The 20,515-nt window shown below is 38.8% G+C and overlaps 1 protein-coding gene across 1 annotated transcript in view; it reads right to left on the bottom strand.

Annotated features, from left to right (window-relative positions):
• KCNQ2 (potassium voltage-gated channel subfamily Q member 2) overlaps positions 1-20,515 on the bottom strand; it is a 54,447-nt gene that overhangs the window by 5,519 nt on the left and 28,413 nt on the right. Inside the window, exons 9-14 of the mRNA XM_072413661.1 lie at positions 19,947-20,015; positions 14,013-14,042; positions 6,490-6,719; positions 5,808-5,916; positions 4,561-4,692; positions 2,359-2,466 (exon numbers count right to left, since the gene is read on the bottom strand). Coding sequence (XP_072269762.1) covers positions 2,359-2,466; positions 4,561-4,692; positions 5,808-5,916; positions 6,490-6,719; positions 14,013-14,042; positions 19,947-20,015 — 678 coding nt within the window. The remainder of the gene's footprint in view (positions 1-2,358; positions 2,467-4,560; positions 4,693-5,807; positions 5,917-6,489; positions 6,720-14,012; positions 14,043-19,946; positions 20,016-20,515) is intronic.

Raw genomic sequence — 20,515 nt, 5'->3', positions numbered from 1 at the left:
CAGCTTTGGGAAACAATTGGAACACATGCATCATTCTTTATATTTCCCCGGCCTTTAGACGTCGCCTTTTTCAGGGTGCGCTTGTTGCAAGTACAATTTGGCAGACAGAGCTAATATTTCAGCAGGCAACCTGTCAATACACTAGAAGCTAGCACCATCAATCATTTGCTGATGGCTGTGGTGTCTAGTGAATTACCAGGCCTAATGTTGGTCATGCCCATCACAATTCTTTTTCAGTATCTAGATAATAAATACATTTTCTTGGCATGCTCCTTACAGTTAACTATCTTTTATGACCCCCAAAACCCCCCAAAGAGCAACATGTTTTCTTTTGGAAAAATTAGCAGAAACATGGAACTACTGCTCAGTATCAGCCACGATGCCATCTTTGTCATGCTCCATTAGTCCACATGCGTCATGCAATAAAAAAAAAAAAAAAAAACCCAGAGCCAAAATGAAAAGACTAGCAACAGATAAAAAAAAACAAAAAACGTAGGATGCTTGTCTTCTCAACCTCATGGCAGCTCAAAAATAATAATAAAAAAACAACCAGCAAACCCCTTTCACCCATTTATGTGATGGACACTTACCTTCTGCATGGGTCACCTTGGCAAGGCGGGTGGTCTCTGGCCAGCTGGCTATGCTAAGCAGGGTGTTAGGACCTTGCATGACAATTCTGAAATTGGGAGCCCCGGGAATGTGACTATGAGTGAAAACCTCAAAATATAATTATATGCAAAGTGACCTACTATGCTTCGATTTACTAATGTGATTGGAAAGAATGGTAGGCAACTTCTTGTGTGGTGCTGGAAGGAGGGGATGGAGGTTTGTGTGCAAAAGGCAGTCAAATGTCAGACAAGTCAGAAAAGTCAAAGCAAGTTCAAAGTTGCAGTGTTCTAAAGGCCAGTTCCAAGAGCAGAGGGAAGGATACTGTGCCAAGTTGGTGGATGACACACATCCAGAATCTTTAAAAGCACCCTACACAGTTCCAAAACCAATAATATCTCTAATAAACTGGACCAGGCCTTACCAAGTATATGGTATATCATAAGACTTGAGATTCTACGTTTTCTATTTTTAAAAGCTTTCAGAAATCATTTGTCTTGAATTCTGTACTACAGAACACCTACTTCTCATCTCCAAAACTTAAGCTGGTGGTGATCCATGGTCCTGCAGTGTTCAGGCAGGGCTGACACCAACACTTGGGATATACAGTGAGGGAAAGAAGTATTTGATCCTCTGCTGATTTTGTACGTTTGCCTTCTGACAAAGAAATGCCCAGTCTATAATTGTAATGGTAGGTTTATTGTAGCTGTGAGAGACAGAATAACAACAAAAGAACCCTCAAAAACCCAGTGCTCAAAAGTCGGAGCTTGCTGTGCATTGTAATGAGGGAAATAAGTATTTGATCCCCAAGATTTCAGGCTCCCAGGTATTTTCACTGTATGCAGGTAACAAACTGAGATCAGGAGTACCCTCTGTAAGGGAGTGCTCCTAATCCAAGCTTATTATGGTACCTGTATAAAAGACATCTGTCCACAGAAGCAATCAATCAATCAGATTCCAAACTAGCCACCATGGCCAAGACCAAAGAGTTGTCCAAGATGTCAGGGACAAGATTGTAGACCTACACAAGGCTGGACTGGGCTATAAAATCAAACCGTTTTTGTATTTACATCAAATCACAACTACACAAACTTTCTACAACTATTTAGATTTTGTTCTGTTGTTTTGGGGAAATGGAGGACAAGATTATCAGATACAACAAGTGCAATTAATTTTTTTTCAGGTTCAATAAAGCCGAGAACATGCTCTGTCTCTCCGATATTTGTTTTCCATACCTGGTGCAGAACCCCAGAACTATGGTTTGTTTAATTATATCAGAATAACAGATAATAAAGGGGAACTAGATGGAAACCATTGAAAACCTTTAAATATCATACAAATTCTGTGTATCATTTTTCATTGGGTCAAAATCTTTTTTGCAGAATAATTTTTTACAAGTGGTCTCCCTTTTTTTTTTTTTTGCAACATTGTGTTTGTTTTGATTATATAAGTTGTGTTCCTCTCAATTGTACATGGTTGGCATGAAAAGTAGGTATTGATGTTTATAAGAATGGCAAAAGTGAAAGTTTATATCATGGATGAGCTCATCAGATCTTTATAGATGTATGATAGATGTATTAACTCTACCTGCAAGTAAAGACAATCTTGCCTTGTGCTGCTGCCAAAAGTTTGCCCGTTGTCTATATGCCCGCCATCACAAACCATGAGCTGAAAGGGGTTCGCTTTTAGAAAAAAATAAATAAATAAAAGAAAATGCAGTCCAGACAAAGAGGCGTTTTGGTGAATCCTAACCTAGGAGAATATTGGGGAGATTCTTTGGTAGAGAGCACAGATCCTTTGGTAGGGTACTTCTTGTGCCGGGGTGTAGAAGGGGGTGGGGGACCCACAATCAAATCTATCCTGGCAAAGTAAATAGAAAAAACAAAACACCAGCAAAGATGCATAATGAAGCAACGTGGGGAAAATTCAGGGCGCTCAAACAAAAAAGAAAAAAATAAAGAATTGAACATGTCTGGAAATATATTCCATATAGCTGAATTCCAGGGATACAAATGGCTGCAGAAACACCAGTCGACACTGGAATATATTTGCATGTATATATGTGGCAATATCCTGGGTGGAATATCGGATATAGGTCGACATATATTCCTATGGATCAAGGTGAGACACAGTGTGACAATATAGAGAGGGAGTGTGCGTTATGACGGTGTGGTATAAAAAATACACAATAAGACACAAGAGAAACACAGTTAACCACAATCGTGTAAAATACTTATATGCTGATCAGGGTGCACTGGCTGCCTAAACATCTGGTTACAGACCTGAATTGTTCCTCTTGGTATAGAGATAAGAATTCCAATTTAGCTTGGAGATCAGATAACCAATGACCTCACTTAGTATTTAGGATGGTTATGGACCTCTTAGAATTGCAATCTATATAATCCTAAATCTACAACCAAAAATGGAATTCAGGTTTGTCAACAGCTTGCAGTAGAGCTAGTGGAGACCTAATCCTATCTGGCACAAATATCTCCAGTACACTTATCTATGATGGTGAACATTCCAACATTGCTGGCTCGGGGCTTCCAGTCAGCCTCAGCAGATATCCTGATCTAAATCGTTACCGCCTGGTTTGAATTATTGTTTTAATAAAACCTTTTACTTTTGTGTAAAACATAAGTGTTGGAATACATCTTCCCATGTCGTGTAGCTAACCATTAACTTGGATTATTAGCAGAGGTTGGGAAGTTCAGATCTAGATGCAAGAACTAGAAGCTTGAACCCTTCAGACCTATAAAAAGGATTTCATATCATCTTTAGCTTCCCAGAAAACACTGAGCTCTGCACAAAATTGTTCAATCAGTCATTTGCTTCAAAAACGCAGAATGAGCACACCTGCAACTAAGGAAATTCATCAGCTGCTCGGTAGGCACTTCCCTCTCTCTGCATGAAAATTAGCTCATTATTCTGTACATATGAACAATCTTGTAAAATGACTGAATGGATTGAATCTATGGTGATTAGCCAGATTAAGTTGGTATTTTTAGCATTGGTTCCTGTTCAATATTCAGCATTTGTTTACAGGGTTTGATGCACACCAGGCACCAGCTGAAACAGGACAATGGTGGAGGTATGTGGGCTTTCCTTGCTGCACCATTGTATTGCTAATACCGTTATGTGCCCACTGATGACCGTAGAATTATCTACAGAACCCCTGAACGTCCAAGTACCCTTTACACATAATAGGCCGCTGTCTATTCACTCCTTTTCATGGCGTAAAGGATGGGCCTAGTTCTTACATCCCTGTGCACCCTGATCTGCACAACAACACACATAAAACAATGTGAAGAACTTGTTCTGACAACAATATGGATGACTGTTTCTAAAGTTCCCTAACTTTCAATGTCACTTAGGGACACTTAATGTCACTTTGGAGCTCTTCTCAAGAGACTTCCAAAGGTAGCATCAGTGGAGGGCTGGCAAATGGTAAATTACCATAACAAAGTCTGTCCATATACACAGCATCTATACATTCTATATGCATCTATACACAGGACCTTATCCAATGATGTAAAATCTAATTTATAAAAGGATTTATACCAAATTCTCTCTTATTATAGACAAGGAATTATTACTAAGACAAACCTATCTTGTGGGAAGATAAAACTGGTTAACCATCATGGCTGCTACCCTGCCATTCTTTGCCATAAGCCCTTTAGGCTACAATAAGCTGAAGTCAAAGGGACTGTGAGCTACTATATTTTAAAAAGAAATTTGCCATCCCTCCACTGGGCATTATTGGCAGGTCAACAAATTAAACATCTTATAACAGATACAGTGGTATTAGGTCTGTAGCTATCTTAAAAGAAAAATTTAAACCAAAAACAGCAATATAAAAGTATATGCAAAATTAAATGTGCCATTGTGATATCAAGGTCACTGGTGAACAGTGAGATTGTGTAAAGACGGAGGGAAGCGGTAAAAATGTCTTGCCTGGACTGCAGATTCTTGATACGCGCGAGCATATCTAGATGTCCAGCCGAGTATTGTTCTATCACATCCATGACGTCATATGGGCGCAGACTCTCCTTAAACTTCCGTTTGGACACCAGAAACCTCATGATACTAGGAGGAAACAGTGTACAATATTCAGCAATCAGTCTAATGTCCATGTATAAGGTGGCCCTATTGTTTTCCTATGTAGCTTAGGAACTTATGTGGGAGATGGGCACACTTGGAACTTCTGTTGCCTTAAATGATTATTATTCCATTATAGGTGGACGGTCAATGTGCACACAAACTGCTTGGTTCATCAAAGCAGAGAAGAGCGGAAAAGACGAGCAGGATCACCTTCTATGTGGACAGCTACATGAACTTTAAATAAAACATGACTAGCATTGGCAGGGAGAATATTCCAACACTGTGAAAAAAGGTATTTTTTGTTATATAATGCTTTTTATGCCTTAAGAAGCAGCCATAATTTTGTACTTTATATAATAGTTTAGGTCAGTATTACTATGTGTACATTCCAGTAAAGACTAAAAACAGACAAAAAAGAACCAATTCCTTTTTCAAATGCAGCTCAGAGATTGCAAATACTATTTGTGAGCATTTTAGCCACTGTGTTCTTGCTCCAACAGCAGCTGAACACTACTTGTCTACACAAGGGACACTTGTAGACCAACCCAAGAGTGGCCAGGAGCAGAACTAAATAGGTGGTGTCACCCTAACACAATGGGTGCACCTCATTGCCAAGTTTAATTAAAAGCAATATGTGTAAGGTCATGATTTGTATCACTATAGGTTGGAAAAGGAGTAGCCACTTTGGCCTTTTTACATTACAGGTCAACAAGTAAATGTTCAACAACCAATTTGTTTTTTATTTGGTTGAGTCAGGGTATGGAAAGGCTTTAAATGTGTTATACACTATATATACTTAATTTAATAGTGATAGTGACTGCTAGAGAAAAAGTAAAGTAGCTTAAAACTCCTAGGGCCTTGGTTGATTGGCTTTTCTGTGCATCAGAACTGCTTCAATAATGTATGGGAAGGCCAAATCAGTTTAATATAAGGAGGTGGCAAATGGACCTACTATTAAACTCTATTAAACTAAGTATCTCTAACGCATGCAGAATGCACATAAAAGCACCAAAGCCCACTGATACAAACCCTAAAATGAGTTTACTAGTTTCTATAGAGTTTCAGCAGTTGTTCATATTGTTGAAGATAAAAATACTTACCAAACCGCTCGTATAGAAGCCTTCAGACCAGGGGTCCATTCTTCGGACAGAAATTCACAATTACAACTTCTGTTATCTTCAGGAATCTCCTCACCTGGGAGGCTGGCTGCTAGGGAAAGAGACCTCCAATGAATGAATTACACACAATGGCTAACCAAACGCTAAGTCGCTGGAAACTATTCTGTAAAATAAATAGTACATAAACCTGCAGCTTCTAATGTGAGATAGTGACCAAAAGATCTTACTAGAACAGAATTGTTCTGCAGAACTAGAATGACACAAATTGATTAGTTTTGCCAAGGTAGGACATTTATACCAAAATATAGATTGATACTAGTTGGGGAAATAACAAACATTCTAATAAAACCCAATTTCAAATAATTTATTCTCACCATGGCCAGGTAGACAAGAAGTGTTTTTAGCGATCATCAGGTGTCTACAGACATCTAACTGCAACAACTATCATTTTGGATTGAGTGCCAATCATGTTGTGTTTATACGTAAGTATCCTAGGCAAGTCCAATTCAATAGCAAATAAAGATGAGATGGTGGTAGGTTTAAATAAATCATTCACTAAAATCATTTGACAGTTAAACGGAGTACAATATATGGGTACAATATATGAGTATGGATTTGTAGGTGGCAATGATAAGACACCAGTTCATCAGTGTTATACCCTCACCTTCAGAGTTCTGACGTGATGCAGATCCCTTGATGCGGAAGGCCTGGCGTGTCCTGCCCCGGTCTCCAAAGCTCCAGCTTTTGGGTACCTTACTGGGACTTTCCTCCATGCTTTGATCGGCACTGGGGGACCTGCGCACGCCTTGAGACTGAGGGGAACCCTTGCCTTTTGTGGCCACACCTCTGGGGCTGGAGAAGACCCGTTCCTTCAGGCTGACTTTTTGACTGCTGCTAATGAAGGAAAAAAAGAAAGACTAACCAAAAAAACAAATATCTAAAGTTCAAAACAATACTGCATAAATGAAAAATCAACATGATGGGATAATGATGTGTGCTGACCAAATACAACCTACAACACGTAACAAATAATCATCACTGCCATTTCATTGGGTAACCTTTAAAGGATTATCCACTTTCCACTTTTACCTATTAGTTAAGGCAAGTTCTATGTTTGATCTTACTAAATAGTTTTTGGTCACTAAATGTCTTATGTGTTCTTCCTGCCATGTCTACCATCCAGCATTGTGTTTACTCCTAATCCTCCGAATTACAAGACACATTGGCTTTGGATAGACTGATATCTTAGATGGATAGCTAAAAAGAGCCAAGCCAAGAAACAACTCTCCATAAATCTAGACTAACAGAACAGCAAACAATATATATATATCAAAAGCAATTTTTTTAGTAAAAGAGACCATATGCAAACCAGCAATCACCTGAAAGCAGATATTCAGCAACAAGAAATTTGTAGTGTATATAGTAGATATATCAGCTATCCTAAATCTACCAATTTAGACATCAAAGCGTAATACAGCACCATTCGGGCATGGAACAAAACCCCAACAAATCCCAGCATGCACTTATCCATTGAAGGACAGTGACAGTATAAAGAATACACAAGCATGTATCTTTATAGTATTCCATTAAAATAACATGCCATGATGGCATTCACACACATATGTAACATGGAAATACACGTATGGTGCATGCAAAGATAATGAAATGTCCGATTTACTAGCTTCAAGTCTACCGTTATGGCCTTTATTCTCAAGGACTTACTCCCAACCACTAAACTAGTTTATTACTGCTTTGTATAATGAATAGTGACAACGCTTCTCTTCCTGAGGTCTTGGAGCAGTGCACAGAACATGGTAAATGTATTACCAGTACAGGAAAAACAAAAGGTTTGATATTAGAACTCCGGGCTGGCCTTATACATATGTATTTCTCTCTAAAAACAAACATTACATTCTTCCTCTGGGAATGGGGTGCAAGCCTGAGCTAATCTCAGCTAGAATGCCCCATGATCTTCATATATACCAGTTGGAGAATCACCAACTGTCTGACTTCAGGCTCTTACTCCTGAGAGTGCATAAAAGTTTCCAGTTCCCAAAGTTAAAGAAATATTTTCCCCAATTACCTTTATTCTAAACATCTTCATAAAAAAACTTCATATGTACATCTCCACCCAAAAACTCTAAATAAAATGTAGGTTACCTATCTCCAGCAAGCTGAAGCAAAGGTTACTTTACATCCTTGTAGTATTAATGTTGTAGCTATGATGGTATGAGAGGGTTCATGCACCGAAGCACAGATGCAGAAATGTTCCGCTATAATAAAGCCAAACTCTGGCCAAAACTTTTTTGTTTTGTATAGAGTAGGTAAGGGATAGAAGCCTCACCTTTCTTTAAAAGAGATCATTTGTAACAAGTGTGGGAAGGAGTTAAAATTTCCAATTCTGTTTCATTGCTTTCTATATCTGAGATTATTACTAAGACTGCACCATATGGCTTAGGAAGGCTGCAATGTGGAGATCGCATTGTATATTTGTAGAATTGGACTGACACTAGAAGCTGAAGTGGTGCCGGTGACAGAGGGTGACATTACATGGGGGTCACTGACAGAAATGAGAATCTGGGGGAAATTTTAACTCTTTCCCTGTTCATCCAAACCTAACATGTTTTGTCTGCAGTTGGCTTTAAGTATTCTGCATCTTAAAACAGGCAAGCATTGTGGGGATTCAAAGGAGAACTGGAGCTTATACCATGCACAAATAAAAACAAATAGTATTAATCACACCATTCTGCAACAAGATCAAAGCTGAGTCACGCAGCAAGGACCCAGCTCTATCTGCAGGCCAATGGCGGCTACCATTCAGTTTGGTGCCACTTGTCTTCCTCTGTATGGCAGCACGAGATATTGCAATCCCGTAAATGCTGGTATGTGAGAGATAATAAACAAATACGATAGGACCTATTTGCCTTTATTAACAAAAAAGAAAATAGGTCAAGTCATGGGATGGGAAAACAAAAATTAGACAAGGGAGAAAAACAACAAAAAAAGGACTGATTACTCTATCTGGTATTTTGCAGTGCAGGATGTGGCTGGGGAATGATTAGGGTTGTTAGTTTTCTGGGATCTTCTAGCCAAATAGAGTTGCCAAAAATAAATTGGGGTGACTACAACTTGAATAGTGTGGTTGGGAGGAACTTCAGCCAAAATTGATTGGGTGAGGTCTATGTTCTAGTATAGCACCCATGGAGTGGGATTCATCAGTAACCAGTAAAGATATCGGTGCTGCACAACAATTACCTTTCACTACAATTAATAGAATAAAATATTTACCCCTGCCCCAGATTTCTGGTAACTCTACTGAGCAGAGAGGATTCTGGGAAAGCTAAGGGGGCAGTTAGAGAGTGCAGGACATGCAGCTGGGAAGAAGGGGGTTCTTTCCCATACAGAGTATCACGGTACCTATTATCCCCTGTGCAGCAATTGCAGATACTTTTCCCTTTACTGGAAATTAGGGAAGAGGGAAAAGTTAACATCAAAGCCACAGATTAGCGAGTAGAAAAAAATAAGCTTTGCAACACTGGTCACTACTTCTAATCCCAAAGGAAAAAAACTAGATTAGGTAAAATTAAATGACTTGGATGATGTGTATGACTTACATATCGTATAATGCATAAAATATGAATGACAGTTTAGTATTCATCTTCAATCCTATCAAAAAATCAGCTTTTATTATAACAAAAATTCTCAGATCCTGCCATGAGAGTTCAGGTGGCCACGCCCTGTCCTGTCTTCCAGCTGTGCTCCTATGTTATGGACTTCATATGGAGAATACAAGGGACCAGTTTAGCCGCGATCCATTGTTTTCACCACTCTGAGAAAGCCATAAAGTGACTGCAAGAGATCAGCTGCAATAAAATGAAGCAAAGGGGGGGGACAAGGCAACTAAATCTTAGTTAGGATTTTCATTTACAAGAATTGATGGTTGAATTCTATAAAGCGGATAGAGATTGTAAAATAAAGGAATCGTCACCAGACCTGCAACCTCTGGCAACGTGAAAAGAGCATTGAGAGCCGGTGAGGTTCTAACACGGACACATTGCAGATGCTGCAGAAAAATTCCTGGTCACAGACTGACTTCATCCATGAGTCTTCACGCAATAGGTTGTCACCTCTGTCTCCAGATGAAACGCTAAAATGACTAAGTGTCAAAGCTTCCAGCTAACAAGTCTTCTGTGTCAGATAATAGCTAGCAAGGGTTACACATGCTGCTGCACAGCGGAGCTCAGCAATAATAAAACAATATATCAAAGACTCAACTCCCTTTCCAACCAAGGAGCCATCCAGAGACATGGCTGTCAAATCGTGTTTTACTGCACACGGCCTGAAGGCTAATATAATAGTCCAACGGTGATTATTTATATCCTCTGAGGCGATACAGATAATAAAAAAAACTATTTATTCTCTGAGCAGACAGGCTTTATAAATGCCTTAGTATCTCTGTGCCTCCTCAGAGGTGTGTCCATGCTTTGGTAGGCTGGCCCCGCCCCTGAAGAGAAAGACTGATGACCTTAAAAGGAATAAGGCAAGAATACAAAGTAGTATTCAAATTATTGAGAAAAGACAAAAGTCACTATGTACACAAGTCTTGTTCTGATTGATTTAATAATCTGTATTATATAGAATTTATCCTGGAATACATATTTTATTTGTTTTTTGCACTATATTGATTTTAAAATATTACCAGTTCCACGCATTTTGTTCTGTCCACTAGTAATAATGTTCAATACACCCCCAGCTAGGATAGCCGATGCATTATTTACTGCCCATGCCACAGCATCTAGACTACGTAGCTTTTGAACATTGAACCAATAAAGGATGTGAATAGGAGAGAGGAGAAACACGAAACCATGGAGTCTGTGCTTCATTTAATTTACTAAAAATAATAACTTGCTGTCAACATTTTCATTTAACTCACTGATTTACCTATTCATACCGAAACTTTATATAAAAGACAAGGAAGCTCAATGTTGCCTCCTTGTGGCTTACTTAATGAACTACAAAAAATAAAGAGTGGAATTTTCAGCAAAATTATATTTCTTCTATTTTCCCACAAATTCTACAGCACCATAAAAACAAACTAAGATAAAAAACAGCAAGTGTTTGAACCTTAACGAAAACCAGGAGCCAACAATGTATGATGACCAAGACTGAGGTCTACTACTACAAAGGAATGGAGATAATCGGATCATCTCTAAAAGGTTGTATCTGGATAGATATATACTATTTTTGATTCTGGAGACTGCAAAACACTTCTTGACCAGTCACTGGCCCAGAAAAGTTATGCAGCTTTAATATTACTTGCAGCATTCTTGTTTAGGGTCACTGACTCATTATATAATAACGTGTGGGTAAAGATGACACAAACCGAATCCACGGTATAGAAAGTGGCAACTCCCAAATACCTACCCAGGTAGGTTCTTAGTACACAGAGAAAGCAGAGGCTTCAACTCCTGACACATCCTTTCTAATTGCCTGTCTGCCATGGTAATGCCCTGCCACCAATTCTTCCAGAAACATTAGTGCAGTGCATTGTGGTACCATTCATCACAACACATTTTACTGCCCCTCAACCCACAGATGCCAATCATTTGTACAAAGCTACAGCCAACCAAGACTATCTCATAACCCCTATTTCCCGTTCCAATGAGAACCAACCACTTCTTGGCACAGGGTGACAGCAAAACAGAAATTAAAGGAAACTTCCCCACTGTAACATGTCATGTTTCCTAAAAATGTTTTTTATTGCAGTTTCACATGAAAAGCTCTGTAGACATTTCCTGTGCACTTTCTCCTGTAGAATCCCATCAGTGAGATGTATACCACCAAGAAATGTTCCAGGACTGCACAGGACCCCTTGTTTGAGACATTTTAAGGGCCCCGTACATTACCAAAATAATGGTTGGTAAATACACTGATGTATACAAGGAAGGTGGACTGGTGGAAATTTCTACAGATTTGTAGAGCAGAAAGGATCACCGGAACACCCTGAAGGTATTGTGTAGCTGTAATTAGTATGTCACAAAAATGATGTCTCAATAAAAATAAAAAGTATAGGATACCGTCACAATAATAAATTTAGGGTAGGATAGACATGTCTCTGCACTAGGATAGGATAGACATGTCTCTGCACTGTCACAATAATAAGAATAAGGATAGACATGGGGTGAGATTTGCCCAGTGAGAGACATGGACATCTCCATCAGGGGCTCATTTACACTTAATTCTGTTGTGGTGAGTTATTGCACACATATTATTGTTTGTTGTGTTAAGGCAGCACATGCTTATGAATGAACTACCAATGCAACACATGGGAACAAATAAATGTGCATGACCCCCGTTTTTTTTTACAACATAGCAGATCACAATTGCATTGTGGTGTACTCCGATGCATTGGCTTTTCTGTAGAATTTTTCGGGGGTATCATTCAATATAATGGCACTGCAAAAAACAGCCCATCAAGAAAAAGCATTGCCATGAGTTGTGATAGCCACAAACCAGAACAAAGTGTAAATGGACCCTCAAACTGCAATTTAAACAACTTATTTTAGTGCACTTTAATGCTGTCTATGTCCCATTTTGGGAGATTTGCCATCATTTCTGGTCCAAGCGTTGGCGGTGTATCATGGGTTCAGCAAGTAAAGGCAGACAAGTAGGCAGTAAAAGAAACCCCAGAGAGGTTGGAACCCTTCCCCATGCTTTCCAAAGGTTCTGGCTGGAGCAAGGCTTTATGCAATATATTAAGGATAGGATAGACATGTCTCTGCACCGTAACAATAATAAGTTTAGGATAGGATAGACATGTCTCTGCACTGTCACAATAATAAGGATAGGATAGACATGTCTCTGCCCCATCACAATAATAAGTTTAGGGTAGGATAGACATGTCTCTGCACCGTCACAATATTAAGAACAAGGATAGACATGGGGTGAGATTTGCCCAGTGAGAGACATGGACATCTCCATCAGGGTCTCATTTACACTTAATTCTGTTGTGGTGAGTTATTGCACACATATTATTATTTGTTGTGTTAAGGCAGCACATGATTATGAATGAACTACCAATGCAACACATGGGAAGAAATAAATGTGCATGACCCCCGTGTTTTACACCATAGCAGATCACAATGCAAAATTATTGCATTGTGGTGTACTCAGCGATGCATTGGCTTTTCTGTAGAATTTTCAGGGGTATCATTCAATATAATGGCACTGCAAAAAACAGCCCATCGAGAAAAAGCATTTCCATGAGTTGTGATAGCCACAAACCAGAACAAAGTGTAAATGGAACCTCAAACTGCAATTTAAACAACTTATTTAGTGCACTTTAATGCTGTCTATGTCCCATCTTGGGAGATTTGCCATCATTTCTGGTCCAAGCATTGGCGGTGTATCATGGGTTCAGCAAGTAAAGGCAAACAAGTAGGCAGTAAAAGAAACCCCAGAGAGGTTGGAACCCTTCCCCATGCTTTCCAAAGGTTCTGGCTGGAGCAAGGCTTTATGCAATATATTACTTATATCAGTAGGAAGAGCCATTTGGTGGACTTATATTATAGAAACACAATTTTATATACACCTGTAGATATGGAGCCCCATAACATCACTGCATTATTAGACTTGATGACCATAGCAGTCTGGGAGAATAAATATTAGAAACAGGTTGGTGGTAATAGGCATGGAGAAAACTTTTGTTTATTACCCTTGCTTTTCAAGAGTCTGGCAGTGATGTTGTTGAGGCAGCCATGTTGGGAACACCCATCAATATTACATCTTATAACACCACCTTTTTAGGCTTGGGAATCACAAAGGTCAATCATGGAGGTCTGGAAGAATAGATAAGAGAACAAGGTTGGTAATAATGGGAATGGAGAAGAGCTATTGTTTGAGATACATTCCCTTCAAAAGTCTTGCAGTAATGTCTAGCTCCTAAAATAACTTTAAGCACCACAAAGAATGATATTTGTTCCCAAAGCACTGTCTGAAGACCACAAAATGGCTCTTTACTCAATATAAGTTGCCCTTTACTGTTAGGTAAAATATCATGATGTTAAAGAACAGATGGAGTTTAGATGCTGGAGGAAGATTAGATGAACTACACACAGCGACAATGATGGGCGTTAGGTTAACGTGTATGGCAGTTGCCACGGTTAATTGACAGTTCAGGATACCAACCTGGGAGGAGGCTCCGTCTGTGGCTCCTTCCTTAAAACAAAAGCGATATCATGTTAGCTGCAATGCAATGGAACGATGGTGCAGTCTTTGTTAATACAGGACTGTCTTGGCCTGGGCTGCAGGCATTAGTAGAAGCAAGCCAGGCAGGTAAAATGAGACCACAAAAGTCAATATCCCCCTCTCACAACTACCTTGGTCAGCTACACCAACATAGACTAATAAAATGAACCCTGTTTGGTTACCAAACATAAAAGTAAAAATAACTAGCAATAACTAGACTCTACAATAATTCCCATCCTTAAAACTGATAATTATGCAGGCTAATTTATGAAATATTTTTCATTGCTCTTTGATTAGCTTCATTATTTTTGTATCTCTACATTAAGGCCACTTCACCAACTGCCTTAGCTCACAAATGGTCCACCATCTTCTCAGAAGTCTCAAGTAAGAGAATGGAAACTGCTACAAGGCTTTGGACCAGCTGTATCCAAAGAACCAAGAAGTTAGCCAAACGCAGCTTAAGAACAGTTGTCCACAATGGTCCTTTGGATGCAGGTGGTAGAAAACAATGCTTGTCAACACCCTTCCTTAAAAATACTACTTTAGTAGGAGATGCTATGCGGGATCCAGCTGTAGATAAAACAGCAAAATGTCACGCCTAAGGTGGCCACGCACTGTTCTCAAGTTAAATATCAAAGTAAGATACCAAATAGGCAGAAAAGGTAAAACTTCCAAAAGTTTGAGGGTTCTCCTACATGTTCTACTCTGAGATATCAAGGTTTGAGATTTAAACGACAAAATAAGTTTTCTCATTTATTAAGACCAATTTCTGTAAATTCTTTTTATTTAGGTCTTAGATTACTGGGTACACCAAAAAAGAACAAAAGAAATACAAAAGGTCACAAGTGAGAGAAGATTTAAGGTCAACTGAAGGATATACAGTAGTGGTCACCATGGAACATCTGCTCCTTTGGTTTAAATTCCTTCTTTACTTACTGTCCCAGAAACACAACACAAAATGAGAACATTTCTGTCCAAAATAAAGGTAATCACCCTCTCAGTTGCCACTTTTCCTGTTCTGGTACCAATCATAATATGCTGGGTGATTCATCACCTTCTGTCTTGTTGATAATAGATACCAGGGGGTAAATCTTACACACAGCAAGGAAATCATACGAAGGGATCTTACACTTCCCAAGTATATCCCCCCAAAACATTGACTTAGACCTACTTTAACCCAGTTGAGTAGAGAGTGGAGAAAACTATTCTCAGGGTCTTTCTTGCCATCTGAGTCCTATTACAAAGATTTAAGTGATGTAACAATTCTCTAAATTTAAGTCCCATCTTGGGAGTTGGAACTAAAACAAGTCCCAACAGGAAGATCTTTTCTCTATTTGTGAGTTGGTGATTCCTCAAATATAGACATTTTCCCATCACTTTTAGCCCTAATAGCGAGACATTAGCCATTCCACACCACTACCACTAACAGCCTGCAATGTAACGGAAACCCTGAGATAAAAAAAATGGGTATCACACCAGAATTAAGAAGTCATTATGTCCCTAGGAGGTCAGTTGAAGAGTTTGGAGAGTTTACTTTAGGTAGTATGTACTTATTCTCCATACTATACAGCTACGTGACCTACTTTAGGTGGTGCACTCAACCATTACTCTTTACCTAGTACTTCTTTGTTTTGGGTAACAAAGACCTCACAGGGTTACCAAAATAAAAAGTCTTGGCTTTAGATACAACTTCAATTTTGAGTATTAAATCAGACATGGACTGCCAAGGTTCATTAATACAATTAAATATGCAGTTTGTAATAGACAGAGATCCCTTTATGGGTCCTAGACGGACCTCTACCAACTAACCAACCAGCTTCTACCCATGACTTCTCTGACTGCTTGGAACAACAGACAATATTTGTCTTCTAAAACCATTTTAGTGACATGGTTGAAGCAAGAATTTTAAAGTAGGGATAAATCATAAACCAAAACACTTGCACTCTTTTCAATATTTAACAAATTTTAATGTGAAAATCAGAATGCAAATATGGCTGAAGGAAACCAATCTGGTAAAACTTGGAGAGGTCCCCAAGCCTTGTATCTGCCTATACTCAAATATAATGTATCTGCCCATAGTCAAATATTATGGTCCTCACTGGTCAATGAGTCTGAGGAAGTTTAGTCTCAGGCTTCTTTGTTGATAACGACCAATCATTAACAACGTAATTCAGGAGAGTAAATACAAGATTTAGTTTCCTCAGACACAATGATAAATGAGGGTTCTCAGACGTCCAAAGGAAGAACTCCTCGAGACAGCCAGTGGTTCTTTGTGTCAGGATATCTGATGGTTGCAGGATATACACACAGCATTTCCTACTGACACCAGAATATAAACAGAGGAGAAGCAATATGGCCACCACATTGTTTATATCTGTAGCCTTTAACAGCATTCTCCTTTTATTTATTGTATTCTCTTTTCACACAAGCAAAGGATCTTATTTTTTTCCCCCGTCAGAGAGACAGAGGGCCTCTGTTCCTGCTTTTTAAAGTTCAACTCACATCCATGGGGAAGGGATGAGTCACCAGTGTAGAGGGAGGCATCACTATAGCAACCGCATTCACCCGTATCCGTGGAAACCGCATACTGATCTCCTTGGCAGGCGAACAATGGCGTAGATTTGCACTGTCTGACCCCCGCTCGACAGAGGGGGCGCCGTGTTCAATTATTCACTAGATTGCAGACCGAGGCCTAGTAGACCCTTCCTGGTCAACCTTCAGACAGAATACAGAGCAGGGTTGTTGTATTATTAATAGCCTTCCAGTGACCCCGGGCATGAGGGGAATGTGAATATTCACCTGTCTGGAGGATTTTAATAATAAAAGAAACAACCTTTTTATATATCTGGAACATCCCAGTTTTATGAAGCCATCCGCAGGGCTTAGATGTGCTTTTGAAATATTTTTTTGTACCCAATAGGAAAAGTTTAAGCTTTTAATTGGTTGCTATGTAGGAGATAAACTCCACATCTGATTGGTAGGAATGTAAAACAATTCCCATAATGACCAATCCAATGTTACCTTTAAAGTAGGCAAACGATAAACTTGGTTAAACGGGCGTCAGGGTAAGATCTGGGTTTATTGGATGGACATTAAGAGGTGCGAAGGCCCAAATGATCTGTTCAAATTATGTCCCTGACACCACAAGAATACACGGGTGTGGGACAAATCTACCAGACCAAAAATCGACTACATGCAGCAATGTTAATGTTTTTTTTCTAATGACCCTAAAGTTTGACTTATATTATTCTTTAGGTCTACCAGCAAACTTGATGGCCTCTTTGGACATTTATGGTCTAGGTGGGGCCAAACATGACATTTTTGGTAAATCTAAGTCTCACCATACAATTGACAATCTGAGCATACAGTATCTGGACAAATAGCTTTAGATCTACCAATAATAGATATTACGAGCACCTACCTGAACTATCCAATCAAGCCCTTGCACTATATATATAGGAGCACAAAATATATTAAAGTGACCCATAAATCCAAAATATTACCAATACCAATTACTAATATTACCAAATATTACATAATATGTCCAAAAAATGACGTGGGCTAAAACTCCTTATAGCCCCCTTCCCACCCCAAAATGAACCCTTCTGTCCTTGTATCTTCTGTTCCCTGTTGGTCATACACATAATGATACAATTGTTGTATTTTTGTAATATTGTTCTTTTTGTTTACACTCTTGCAATGATCACAGTAACTAGTAGGATATAATTTTGGAGAATAAGATAATTAGAAATAGAACATTAACTATTTTTAATTAAATTAAAAATAATTGGTCTTTGTGGAAACTAAAACCATAATTTAGATGAAATTGGTGTCCTAAAAATCTATTTCAATCAAAAATTCTAAAAAATAATTTCTAAGATCAACCATTAGGTTTATCATTAAGGGAAGACCAAATGGGGTGGAAGTGGAGCCAAGCAACTGAAAAATCCTATGACTTCAGCTTCCAAAGTTTACAATATTGCAGTTTTTGTTCCTTAAAGCAGAGCTCACCTTGGCTCCAACGACCTAATGTCCATAAAGTTTTCTGGTCAGCACCAGAACTTTCCAGGCTGAGCGGTCATTTTCATTGGCTGGATGGCATACCTCCTGCTCAAAGGCATGGAGTATGTCAGCAGATGCAGGAATTGTACAAAGATTTGTGTATGCAGCATAAAGATTGATGGAGACATGATGCCTTTATTGCAGACATAGCATGGTTTGTCTGTAATAAAATACCTTCCTGCTTGGAATCTTTTGTTTTTATGGTCACAGCTAAGGACACTAAGGGCCAATGTCCATAAAAATCAAATATTTATAAGTCTATGGAAATGCAAAAGCAGCTCCATGCAGCTAACAAGGAGATAAACTTTAGCTCATATGACCTGCCAATTACCTCTGAATATCACAAGCATCTTCATCTAATCTGAAAGTCGTGCAGAATGGAACTGCATCAATAGGCTCCAAAATAAGCTTGGTGAAAAGACTATTTTTACTCTATTCTCTGTGAATATTGGGCTACAAATGAAGCATCAGTTTACTTCTCTTACATTGCACTGCTGACTTCTCTACTGTACCTAACCTGGATCAGTAACGCCAGGGGGTTGGTATATTAGCCAGAAAAGTCGCAGATTCAGGAGCAGGTCAGAAAAATCAATTTCTGTATTTCTTCCTGAAACTATTTTTATGTAAATCAGCACAGAGAATATTAAAGAATAACGCAAGCCTCATTTTCTCACATCTCTTTCCTATAAATTAAACAATCATTGCAGACTCTTCTGTATTCCCACCACAGCCTATGACACCCCATGAAGAACAGAAACATTAGTAGCCCCAGAAGTATTTCATTGATAATCAAGTAAACCAATTTTCATTTTACAGAATATCTCATGGTGATGATATTGTGTAAAACAAAAGTCTGCAATACATTTTACATATGATTGCCTCTGCTAATTTTACAACTAGAGATGTTTGCAAACATTCTTTGGAGAAGCTGCTGGTGTAGTCATGTCCCATTGAAGAATAATCTTCGACTTGAAAACCTTATCCTTCTTGGGCTGTATTTTGTTAGGATCCACAGTGGGCAAAGGTAAGAACATTGGAACCAGTCCCCCAGCACCAGTGGTAATCATTCTGTTTTCTTTTATTTATTTTTTGAGTAAATGCTCTAAGAACATTCAATCCTAGGAGAATTTAAGGAGGAGGAGAAAAATTGGCCTATAAATGTTTATTTTACAAGTAGAGTCTCCTATATTTCTGCATAAGTTGGTGGAACAAGTAGGCATCAAATGGTTAAAGTGTGACTACAATAAAAAATAAAATAACTTTAGGATATTCATGGCCAAAAAATACTTATTGTAGATGGAGTAGGGAAGAGTTCATTTTTGCCCTGTCCCATGAGGGAGATTTCCCTTCTCCCCTTGTTCCAGAGCTGGAACAGGAAATCTCATCTTAGCTGACTTCAGCTAAGTTCAAAGTTTTTCTGATTTCTGTTTTGGTGACCACTGTAAAATTTTGGATTTTCCAACACTAGACAAAGTCACCAATACAAATTGGTTCAATCTCCCCAGGTGGGGCACAGAAGGCAACAAAAATATGATGGCGTTTTCACATACATGTATATTTCAACATAAATGAAAAGAATTTGGTAAAAAGGTTCTGACAGTCAGGGAAATGTAATCTTTAATTACTATGATCTATCCAGTTCAATATTTGCCATGCTGTGCCTGAACATCATAAAAAAAATAGTCAATAGATTTTAGATGTAACTCTAACTTAGTTGTAGGTAAAACATTAAAAGCATAGCAAAAATCCTTCATAAATAATAAGGGACCCCACAACCCAAGCTTCCCAAACACCCATCACCCAACGTCTGACCTGAATGTTAGTCCGGATTTACTCTTCAGGTTCCTAAGAAGATCCAGCTGATTCAAGGGTGGGATCAACCTGAGAAGAGAAACAAGGAGTCATGAAATGTTCAAGTTTAATGATCCTGTGATTATTCCATCTAGTTGATTGCCTCTATCCTTTTTTTTTTTATTCCTTGCAGCTTCCCTATGAAGCATTATTAAATTTAAATCTCATATCAAGAATTGGCTTTGGGTTTGAAGATCAAAAAGTTGGAGGATTTATGACGTTGACCTAAATGTGATTGATTGCAGATCCACCATTGTTTTGGTCTAAGCAAAGGTCTGAAGGAATATATTGGTGGTGTTGGTGAAACGTTCTCAGAAAGGGGGGTCACACTAGAACCAGCAGGCCACAAAGACAAGCAAAAAACAGGGTCAATTACAACACGACCACAAAACATCTCATACCCAACGAGCAGTACAGAGGAACGTCAAATATCAAGCAACATTAAGCTGTGTTTCCAGTGAGAAGTCTTGGGCCTGAGCAAAGCTATTAGTCAGAAGCCAATAGCCAGCATTAGTGTATTTCAGCTTACA

Source organism: Pyxicephalus adspersus, chromosome 6, assembly GCF_032062135.1.
Source record: "Pyxicephalus adspersus chromosome 6, UCB_Pads_2.0, whole genome shotgun sequence".
NCBI classification, from domain to species: domain Eukaryota; kingdom Metazoa; phylum Chordata; class Amphibia; order Anura; family Pyxicephalidae; genus Pyxicephalus; species Pyxicephalus adspersus.
Note: the sequence above shows the minus strand (reverse complement) of the source record. Positions and strands in the feature narration are given on the sequence as shown.